The 10,974-nt window shown below is 40.3% G+C and overlaps 2 protein-coding genes across 3 annotated transcripts in view; one reads left to right on the top strand and one right to left on the bottom strand.

The window, feature by feature from the left end:
• Positions 1–8,297, top strand: part of LOC107086731 (multidrug resistance-associated protein 4-like) — a 76,551-nt gene extending 68,254 nt beyond the window's left edge. Inside the window, exon 32 of the transcript XR_001481320.1 lies at positions 8,121–8,297. The gene's annotated coding sequence lies outside the window, so the exon portion shown is untranslated. The remainder of the gene's footprint in view (positions 1–8,120) is intronic.
• Positions 101–10,974, bottom strand: part of LOC107086746 (multidrug resistance-associated protein 4-like) — a 69,580-nt gene continuing 58,706 nt past the window's right edge. Inside the window, exons 23-33 of one of the 2 annotated variants that reach the window (XM_015377886.1) lie at positions 10,674–10,824; positions 10,456–10,575; positions 10,265–10,375; positions 10,068–10,168; positions 8,318–8,509; positions 8,091–8,246; positions 4,930–5,019; positions 3,735–3,907; positions 2,045–2,150; positions 641–775; positions 101–568 (exon numbers count right to left, since the gene is read on the bottom strand). In XM_015377886.1, coding sequence (XP_015233372.1) covers positions 479–568; positions 641–775; positions 2,045–2,150; positions 3,735–3,907; positions 4,930–5,019; positions 8,091–8,246; positions 8,318–8,509; positions 10,068–10,168; positions 10,265–10,375; positions 10,456–10,575; positions 10,674–10,824 — 1,425 coding nt within the window. In that variant the 3' untranslated portion in view covers positions 101–478. Of the gene's footprint in view, positions 569–640; positions 776–2,044; positions 2,151–3,734; positions 3,908–4,929; positions 5,020–8,090; positions 8,510–10,067; positions 10,169–10,264; positions 10,376–10,455; positions 10,576–10,673; positions 10,825–10,974 lie in introns of those variants that run through there. The other variant, XM_015377895.1, reaches the window with a different exon arrangement.

The raw sequence follows: 10,974 nt of genomic DNA, 5'->3' as shown, positions 1-10,974 counted from the left end.
GCGTAGGACGGCCTTACGTAAACAGAACATCCTCCACTATACTAGACTGGTTCACCTTAAACATACAACCAAAGATTTAGATTAAGGCACTTTTGACAAAGCTAAAAACCAGTTTAAAAAACAGACTTTTACTGAGACCTCAAGAGATTCAGGGTTCAGATTTGTTTGCTTTTTCAGTGCAACAGTACTTACAGGTTAACCTTTAACAACTAGAGGAAAAAGACTCGAGTCACTTCTTTAAGGCACCGGCGTTAGAACATAGCCGGCAAATGTGAAGCGCTCTACCTGAACATTTTTTTAAAGCAGCTGTAAGCCAGCAGCATTGTGTGCAAATGTCCGGCTGAGCTGTTAAATGCCACACTAAGGCGACGGCCTCTCTGTAGATCCTGGCCTCCTCGCTGCAGTGGATCAGCGCCACAGAACGGACCGGCCCGTCTCTGTTCTCTCCTGGCATAGAAGCAGCGTCGCATCTCTACGCTCACATAGCCGTCTCAAAGATCACCAAGTTTCCAGCTGCCGTTTCTGCGTGTCCGTTCGGTATGCTGGGACGGCTCCTGCTGTCGTACGCCTGGAGACACGTTCAATGTTAGTTTGGCCTCAGCTTATTTCCAAACCTCCATTCGTTCAGACTCTAACTCACCCTTTTGGCTGCTTCCATTAGCGCCGCCGCCTCCTGCTTTCCAGTCTGCTGCACCATTTTATAGAAGATGCCTTTAGTGTCTTGTAGCAGGACGTAAGGCTCGTCGTATGCGTGGATCTGGCCTGCATCCAGAACCTGCAGAAAGGTGTTTAGGGTCGAAACATGAGAATAGAAGTCCAGTCAACACACAAGAATCTGAACACTGTCGGGTCTATGATCCAATTATTTAAAGCGAAGCGGATCTTAAACTTTTCTTGCTTTACTAGAACTTTTAACAGATGGTAATTCCTGCGTTTGTGAGGTCCTTCGTTGTCTAACCATAAACTGATCTGCAGAGGGATCCAGAGCAGCAGCAGTCTACCTGAAGCCAACAACCTTTGTATTTAAACATGTCTTTTCATTAGAGTATTTTTTTTTTGTACTGCAAAAATGTAGATCTTTAAGTATAGAAATCCAAAGGCATGACTGTTATTCTTTTGTCTAAAGAAGTATTTTCTAGCAGGAGGTGCAACATACAATCGTTTAAATGACTTTAAAATGTCAGGCTATTTTTTTTTAAAACCATTGTTTTAGCTGTTTCTTAAAGATGTATAAAACTGTGATCTGATGAAAAGTGTTTTATTTTTGTGTTGACTGTTTTCCTGTCTTACAATAGCAAGAAAACTGGTCATGGCGACCACAAACAGGCTTAAAACGGAACCTATTGGACTATCGCTACCTAGCTAGTAGTCTGAATAACTTTGCAGTTTAAAAATGTGTAAGGTAATTTTAGATGTGATTAAAATGAGATCTAAAGGCACCTGCTATTCATTCTGACAGCATCCAATTAGGCGTCTACCGGCCACGCAGCTTGCTAAATGTGGATTTTTAGCACGTCAACCCATGTTTAGGAGTTTTAGTAAATTCTGTTGGAGCTCTGATGTATTTAAGCAGCATGGAGGTCCATTCTCCTGCACACATTCCCAGTCAGATGCTAATCAAATAGCTAACCCTTGTTCTGCCTATGCAACTTCTTGGGAATTAGTTGCTTGACTGAATTGTTAATGTCTAGAAGCTGAAACTACAATCCTCCCCCTCTGTGCAGTGATGGCTTTTCTCTTTTCACAAATCTAGCTTCCTTTGAGAAAATAGAAAAGCCATCACTGAACAGAGGAGGATGATTGCAGCTTTAGCGCCAAAGATTCAAAACAAAGGGAAGTTATCTGACTTGAAATGTATGTAGAAGGTTGGTACGTCAGCGCTTCAAATAGAGTTTGCTCCGGTGCAGCCGACAGAATTGAGAAAGACTCCTGGATCAGAGTAAAACTGAGCAAAAGTCCAATTGCCTTCCATTTGAAGCCTTTTGTGGTTATCCTGCACTGTTCATGTAAAAATAAGAAAAACAGCTTCAACTTATTGACTCACCAGTATGCGGTCGCTGTCTATGATGGTGTTGAGGCGATGAGCGATGGTGAGCACAGTGCATTCTCTGAACTTGTCTCGTATGGTTTTCTGGATCAGGTCGTCTGTCCTGCAGCAACCAGAACATAAAATCCCGGTTATGCTAAGAAAAATACTTTTTAATACAGAAGTCTATTCAGTGGAAGAAAAATGCACTAAATACGGCATTGATATACATAGAAGCGGTGCAACCAATGGGAGACGCCATTTTTGATCAGATTAGGTTATGGGGACACTTTTCAGCCATGGAGGACATTAGTAACCTTTGTCCAGTAGGAGACTTTTACTAGGTTGGGACTTCTGAGTGAGCTGGATTTCAAAATCGATGCAGACGTCATTTGTAATTTATTTGGCAAAGCACTTCAAGTAAATATTTGTGCCTTAAAAAAGGGCTAAGGGAGACTTTACTCCACTGAGAAACAGTCCAGTCCCTGTTTTCCTAATCCTTAGTTAGAAACCTCTCAACTACACGCTCTGTATCAATGCCCTACGCCATTACTTCCTGAACTTCCAGCAGATCCTTTCATCATTGGACAGAGAGATTAATACAGGAGTCTCTCTCCAGTGATGAAGTTCATTAGTAGTGGCGTTGAACTTGTAGCCCGTGTCCTGGAGACAGTAGCCCCATTTACACTACCCCTCTGATAACTGAATCTTACCGAGCGCGGTTCCTCACCTTCTAGTGGCGACCTACGGTACTAATGCTCTCTAGATGTAAACAAGCAAACCAACATGGCGGTGCCCGTAACATTCAGGAAGTTAGGTTTAGTTATCATTGTGACATTTCTTTGTTCGCGGACAGTCAGACGAAGAAGGCAGCCTTTGGGAAGTAGATACGGAAAAAGATGGCCTAATTAGGGCTTAGAGACGCATGAAACGACAGAGGTTGAAGTTCACCACACTGCTAAGCAGAATAATCACTGGAAATCATGTGGCACGGTAGACATTTTTGATATATGCCCAGTGTTGAAGTGTGGTCTGCGCTATACGCTGTGGGTCTAGAGGCGGTGAGGAAGCAGAGGCGAGATTGTCCGACAGCAGAGGGACATGAGGGCGAAAAATAGCGGGGATCCAGGTGGAAAAAATGCCCCAGCGTTCTCGCGCACCTCGCTCTTCTAGCTGGTCCAACTTCACGAGTAGTTGTCCACAATTTCGGTCATAAAAACAAAACAAGCCGGCCTCCTGTCTGCGGTCACGTCTTTTGTTCACTGCGACACCTACGCAGACAACCTATTTTCGAAGTATCAATCAGCCTTAAGGAGATGATGCAGTCTGCTCATTCACTCTTTGAGAACTGAGCCAGAACTAAACCGCGCTGATGAACTAGTACCAGTTTAGCGCGGTTCTGTTGTGTCTGGAAGGGTCCGGTTCCGTTTTGCGTTCCATTAACACTCAACAGTTATCTCCGTTACCGTGCTCGGACCGATCTCACCACGGTTTCAAAAGGGTAGAGTAAATCGGCTAGTGTGTGCTGTGACTTTCGATCAGAAACTTCAATGTAGTTTAGTTTTTCCTTCCACTCAAGTTTCCATCAAAAATAGCTGAATGGAGGAACTCTACAATCGGGCGGATTAATCACTGTGAGCTTTGGCCTATTAGTACCAGTGAAGCATGAATAACTTTCAGTCGTCTTAATCATGACTGTTGGCATTACCTGGGGTCCACGTTAGCTGTGGCCTCGTCGATGATGAGGATGCGGTTCCTCCTCAGGATGGCTCTAGCTAGACACACCAGCTGCCTCTGACCCACGCTGAAGTTGGAGCCGGACTCTGCCAGAACCGTCTCCAGCTTCCCTGGCAGCTCCTCCACCACAGACTTAAGCTGCACCTGGTGGAAACATGCAGGACATCAGACGTCATTTCCTACAGCAGAGATCACGGATTAGCGGACCGTGGTCTGGACACCTGCTGGCTAACCCAACCTGATTGAAAACATTTATAAATTACTGCATATTGTCTAACTTAATTTGCACTGCTTCTCCTGTTAATATGGTAAAGCCTTCTGGAGCGTGGCTGCACGTGTTATAAATTAACCAATGAGCTGCTGCTGCTACTTTTAGACACTGCAGGCGAACCTGTGGCAAGCCGGGCGATGAGAGAGCAGAGAAAGTGTGGACTGCTGGAAGAACTGCGGTGAAAAGTGAAATGGCGTGCTCAAAGATGACCCTGCACATTTTGAGTATGTTCGGCTCAACCTGCTGCTGTGAAGCAGGATTCTCCACCATGAACAGAATCAAAAATAAATAAATATGGATCCAGACTCAGAATGAGCTCCTTGATATGTGCTTTAGAATGGCTTTGTCTCTATTCAAACCCAGATTTAAAGCCTTGCAGGGCAGCATAAACCCCACTGCGAACATTAAGACAGAAAAAAGACCACACTGAATTATTATTGTTCCCTACTTCAAAAACAATTTAGATTTTAAAATGGAAACGTTTCATTTTTTATGTGTTTTATCTAATAAGTCAATGTATAACATGGATGCATAAACACCTGCATTTTATTTCAGTTTTAAATTCTGTTTAAAGTAACGGATTATAATTAAAAATGTCTCCGGACCTTTACTGGTTGTTGATTTTCTTTCCTTGGACCCTGCTGATTTTTAAATGCTACACCTGTCCTACAGGATCCGTTCCAACAAGAAGCATCTCCGAGGGAAACTCTAGCTTTAGGCTAAATGATGTAGAGCAAATATTTTGGTTTTGTGGAGGATTATACATTTAAAGGCTTAGAAAATGTAATCTATTTTTTAGGCAAATGCCTCCATCAATCACATCCCTCATTAATCCTCCTGCAAGATGCAGGTCATGTTTAAAAGCAGCTTAAAGGCAGAACATGCTGGTACCGACCTCCTGCAGGGCGTTCCACAGTTCTTCATCTGTGTGTTGGTTGAAGGGGTCCAAGTTCTTCCTCATGGAGCCAGTAAACAGCACAGGGTCCTGCAAACCAAACCAGAGAAAGGACACGGTCAGAGACGGAGGCACCACCACACGCAAACCCTCACAAAAACATTCCCAACACTTGAAATATTTTATTAACAGTTTGGATTTGATAAAGCAACACAGTTTACGATTGTTATGTGGAATAAAACTACTGTTTTCATCTAAAACTTTAAATAAACTGCAGGAGATCTGTGTAGGCTTGGTAAACCTAGGAGATTGTGATACATAGATCATGAAATAAATAGATACAAATTGTATTATATATGTCATTAATGAATGTAGAAGAGTGAAATTCTCTGTATTTTTTAGGGAGATCTGAAATGTTTGAGAAGTAATAATGTTACAGACATGTTAGTCTGTAAAGCGCAAGAGGAAAGGAATAAATATAAAAGCTTCAGTAATGCTGCTTGTTATGCACCACTATAATGCGATCCTACTAGTACTCATACACAGTGTTGGCAGTATCATACTGTGGGGAAGATTTTCTCAACAAGGCTCAGATGTAAAGTTAAGGTTTAAATCCACTCTGTAGGGGAAAATGCACGTATGAAATGTTTTATCCAAAAACATTTACTGATGTTTAAACTCACATTTACACTGTGTTTGAAAAATAAAGGAATTTTCATTAATTCCAGGTTTCCTCTACGTTATTTTTTGTAAATAACTGCAGAGGTGGGTCATGCATACGTGACACAAAATTAGAATTAACTACTTCAATATTGTTCAAATAACCTCAATTTGTTCAATAACATATGCATGTTCATGTATTGCCTGAAAATATCTAATTTTACCAAAAAGACATCAGATTGTAAGGCAACAGTTCTAGATAAAAAAATAAAGTAGATAAAAACTATATTTATAAGCTTGTTTGTAATCCAGGGTGGAATCATCAGCAGCTTTAAGCATATATTAAAAACAGAGCAGGTCTCTATGATGGCATGTGAGGCAGCGTTTAAGGAAGCAGCTACCAGTGCTATTGTAAGGCAGTAACAGTAGAATGACTGCTGCTTTTACATTAAATCGTTTAACTTGCCGAAAACACAGAAAATTCAGTAGATTTAATAACTACCGTAAATTCCAGACTATAAGCCGCTACATTTTTCCCGCTGTTTGAACACTGCGGCCTATAATACAACGCGGCTAATGCATGTTTTTTTTCATGGCGCGAAAAACAGACCAATAAAATTGATGAGTATTCCCAGAGGTGATGACCAGTGGCGAGAAATCCTTCACCAAAACTGGCCGCATGCGAAGGGCATCTTTCACTAATGTCTGCCAGTGGGTTCTCAATGCGTGGAGACGTGGGAAAACATCCAGCATCACCGGCGGGTTTCGGAAGGCTGGGCTGCTGCGGGATGAAGAGGACCGCGAGTGCTCAAGTGAGAGCGACAAGGATGAGACTGAAGTCAGGGACAGCATCCTGAAGCTGTTCCTTTCAGTCACCGAGGAAGAGGAGTTTGAGGGTTTTAGTGCGCAGGAGGAAGAAAATAGTGATTAATGACTTTTCCTGGTTGGCTGCAATGTTCTGTGCGTTGTTCAGTTAAAGGTACCGGTATATACAGCGTTATTTGCGTGTTACGGACACATACCTATATTTAAATGTTACAGGTAGTTTGAAAAAAAAAAAAAAAAGCATTCGTAATATGTACCGTATTTGTTTGTTTTATCATACGGATTAAACGTTAAAAAAATGCTCACGTGTAATATCTTTATTTGTAAATATCTCATACGTGGTTAAACCTGCGGCTTAAAATCCGGTGCGGCTTATAAAAGTACAAAATTGATTTTCTTTCTAAAATTAGAGCGTGCGGCTTGTAATCAGGTGCGCTCTATAGTCTGGAATTTACGGTAATCTTTTTCTTTAAGTGATTAAAATTACTAAAGCTAGCAACACTGGATCATCATCTCCCGTTTTTCTTCACTACCGAGTGCAGAGGAGCTCACTGTGATCAGCAGTAACTTATTTTATTAAATAAATGTGAACATTTCATGATATTTCATTCAATTCAACTCCGATAATATTAAGTGTGCGAACATACAGTATCATATTCTTTGAATTCCTTCTAAAGGTGTGCTGGCTTTTATTTCACTGTGGCGGTGCGACATGTAGTGGAAACAATGGTTTTGTAAAAATTCTTTTTCCACTGCCTTTAACTACCATTACCTCAATTTTAAAATAATACCACTATTAATATGTTGCGTCACTACACAGTGATGCAATTCAGGTAACGGCTAAAACAATTAATTTTAATTTAAGCAATCTAATTAAGACATCGGATCAGAATGGAAAGAATCGATGCGAAGTACGTTAAACAGTTTGGTGATTTCAATGAGTTTATTTAATTGCAATATGTAATTTACTGCAGTTCTTACTTTACTTTAAGGAAATAAAAGGGTGAAAAACTTTCCTGTAAACCAAATAGGAGCCCAGCAAGAAAAGTATTGGAACCAATGGCCTAGTCAAAGTCCAGACCTGATATCAAGAGTATTTAGCTAGAATCAGAATCAGGTTTATTGCCATTGTTAGTGAAGGAGTTCACAACTAGGAATTTTTTATGGTACAATCGTGCAACATGAAACATATAATATGAAATGAGTAAAAAAAGTAAAGTAAAGTTAGACTCTCCATCTGACCTGACTGAGGTTTATTTCTACAGGGGGCCAACCTGTCCGTCTCTGGATAGAAATACAGACTTTGATGAAAAAAATGTTTTGCTTTGCAGAATATATATATTTATTTTTTTATCTCTAATAGTTGTTTGCACTTGATCTCATCCTGAAACATCCGTTTTAAGGCGGATTGAATGTAAGCCAAGATAATAAATTGATATTTTTATTGGTAAAACAAAGCATCCTGTTCTTTTCACTTCTGTTTGTCATAAAATACTGATAAATAAATAAAAGTTTGTGTTCGTTTTAGGTCAAATAATACATGTCTGCCTCCATCTACAAAACAAAGCTATTTTTATTTAGAGCTGATTCATTTAGCAGATTGTTATGGATGCACATCTAACATACAGTGCGCAGCAGTGAGCTCCTGTTACTTTTACTCCTTCATTTTAGTTTACCTGAGGAATGATGGACATCTTCTGCCGCAGGTCATGGAGGCCGATGTCTGAGGTCACCACCCCGTCGATGTAGATTTTTCCCTGAGGTTCCGCCAATCGGAACAGAGCCGAGACCAGAGAGCTTTTCCCCGCACCAGTTCTCCCAACGATCCCCACCTGAAGCACGGAGGAACGTCAGTTTCTGTGCCTCAAAGAAGACGTGCAGCTTCACAGATCAAACATCTCACCTTCTCTTTGGGTCTGAACATGGCCTGGAGGCTGTGCAGCACCTGGGGGCTGTCATCGCTGTAAGAGAAGCTGACGCGGTCAAAGGTCACAAGGCCTTTGCTCGGCCAATCAGGAGGAGGGCGCTTCTGGGTTTCCCAGGGTGCTTCGCTCTCTAGATCAGTGTACTCCACCACTCTCTCCACTGAGGTCATCTGTGGATAGAGATGTTAGCTTAGGTGCTTCCTTCAGAATCAAAACATTTAAATTAAATGCAAACATGATTGTTTCCTGATTCTTGATTTTGAAATCTGATGTTTTTGCCAATTCTGTCAACAAGATGTATATTTTTTTACTTTTCAGGATAAAATTTGGAAAAGATAATATCAATAAAACTGTTTTCAGAGAGTGAAAAGTTGAGTCTTAATTCAATGAACTGTTAAAATGCAAACAAGTTAAAGTATATCAGTTTTATTTTATTTTTTTTATTGAATTCTGAGCAAAACAAAGAAAAAAAACAAAGAAATCCCACACTAAATGCACACATTTTCCCCCCCCATTCCTGTAGAAATGATCACTGGTTAAATTTACATTCATTTTAAAGCAGCAATAAAGAACTTTTCAGTTCTTGTCACTTTGGCTCCCCCTAATGGACAGAAGCTGTATTGTTTTGCCAGCGCAGTAAAAACCATAGCAGGTAAAAAAAAAAAATCCTGATCTCCTGCAGTTGGATTGAACTACATTCCTGTTTCCATGTGAAAGATGAATAGCAATTCATCAATTTGTGTTTGCATATATATTTTTGCTATTGTTCATTTTAGATTTCTAGAATAACACCTTAATCTAAAATTATTGTCAAACTTTGGTTTATTTGTTTTTCTCTAATGTATATAAAAAAGCAGAGATTGTAAAATGATAGTTTTTCATGCTAGTAAATGTTTTTAATGACTTTAATTTAACAATTTTTTATCAAAAATGGTACCAAGTATCTAATATTTTCCTGTATATCGCAATTAAGTATCATGACAACTCTAACCCATAGAAGACTGCATTTTAAAGCTATCCACTTGATACAGGTTTACATAAAAATAAACATCTTTACTTGGCATTTTTAAGGACTCATCCTCTAACATGTATGTAACATGCTACAGCACTTAGCAAAGCCATAGCTCACAGAAAATAAAAAAAAATATGAATAAAAGCCTCAGTAATAACACTGAAAACATAAATAAAACATCTACTTGTTTCCTACCAACTGAGTCACTTACTTCCAGTTCAATACAAGAAGCATTATTATTTCAGATTCATTTTAAGCATTTACTTTATATTTATCAATTCTTGCAAATTTGTTTTAAAAAATGACCTTGTGGTTAAAGAATTTTCTGCACAAAAAAAGTAGAAAAATGATATAAAAATGTTGAAGATTTGGTGAAAATGTTTTGCCTTTGCTTAAAAAAACCCATCAGTTGTCTGTTTACAGATTAGTTTTTGCTGAATATTTTTATATTTCAATATATTAAAAACAAAAACTTCTTAATACACAAAATGGGAGTGATGCGTTTCTTCTGAGTGATTCTGGATTTGGTCAGAGAGAGAAACCAGATCCTAACGTGTTAATCTTATTTTCCATTTCCAGAGGCAGAATTAAAGCAGTCTGATTCCTCTTTTGCGATCATGAAAGGGTATAAAATCCAAAGAAGGGAAGAGTTCAGCACTTGAATTAGATGTCTAACGTCTGCATAAAACTGGGTTTAAAAATAACCAAAGTCTCACCATGTTCTCCACCTCAGCGCTCTGCCGGACGCCCCACTGGAACATTCCCATCAGGGTGACTGCATAGCTCAGAGCCAAACCAACAGAACCAGCATCCAGCTCTGAAACCACAGGACAGAAAGGTTATCCTCTGGCTCCCTCTAGTGGCAAAGAGATAATCTTTAGATTGATGATGTAGAGATTAAAGCCCTCCTTACGATCTCTGAGCAACAGGCACAAAAACGTGGTTATGGTGACGAAGAAGGAGCACATCCCATCGAGACGGACGGCAAACCAGCGAGAGGTTGTCAGGAACAGGAAAAAGGCCTCTGTTCACAATCATAAAGTGTCAGTACTGTGGTGACAACAAGCCACTAAAAAGCCCAACGTTTGGAAAGAGCAGAACAACCTGAGTGCAGATTCTGATGAGCGTCGAATATTTGTTGGAACCTCTCCTCTGCTCCGAATGCCCGGATGGTCCAGAGCCCCTGAAGAGACGACGACAGGTGGGAGAAGACGGGACTGCGGGCTGCAGGGAGGCACAAACAATGTCAAAAAAGATGCAAACATTTAAAAAAAATAAATAAATGTTTGGATTAACACCTTGTTGCAGTACGAGGTACTTACTGGTGGATTCAAGGCGCTTGACCTCTCTGGAGGTCTGCAGGAAGTAACGGCGCAGGAAGAGGAACACCACGAGGAGCGGGACGACCGGGATGAGGATCCACGGGATCACGGAGGCGGCTACAGCGATCACACCAACGATCTGCAGCAACAACTGCTCAGAGACAAGGAGAACAAAGAAGAAAATCATCAAAGTCAAGAAATACTGTGAATGTTTTTTTTTATTGCTGCTTCATGCAACAGACTAGGAAAGTAATGCATATCTCTTAGATTAACAAAAAACAGCACTGGTCCTATTTTGGAT

This window comes from Cyprinodon variegatus, unplaced genomic scaffold (assembly GCF_000732505.1).
Source record: "Cyprinodon variegatus isolate N-32 unplaced genomic scaffold, C_variegatus-1.0 Scaffold9, whole genome shotgun sequence".
In the NCBI taxonomy this organism is placed as follows: Eukaryota; Metazoa; Chordata; class Actinopteri; order Cyprinodontiformes; family Cyprinodontidae; genus Cyprinodon; species Cyprinodon variegatus.
This window is presented reverse-complemented; position numbering and strand designations above follow the sequence as displayed.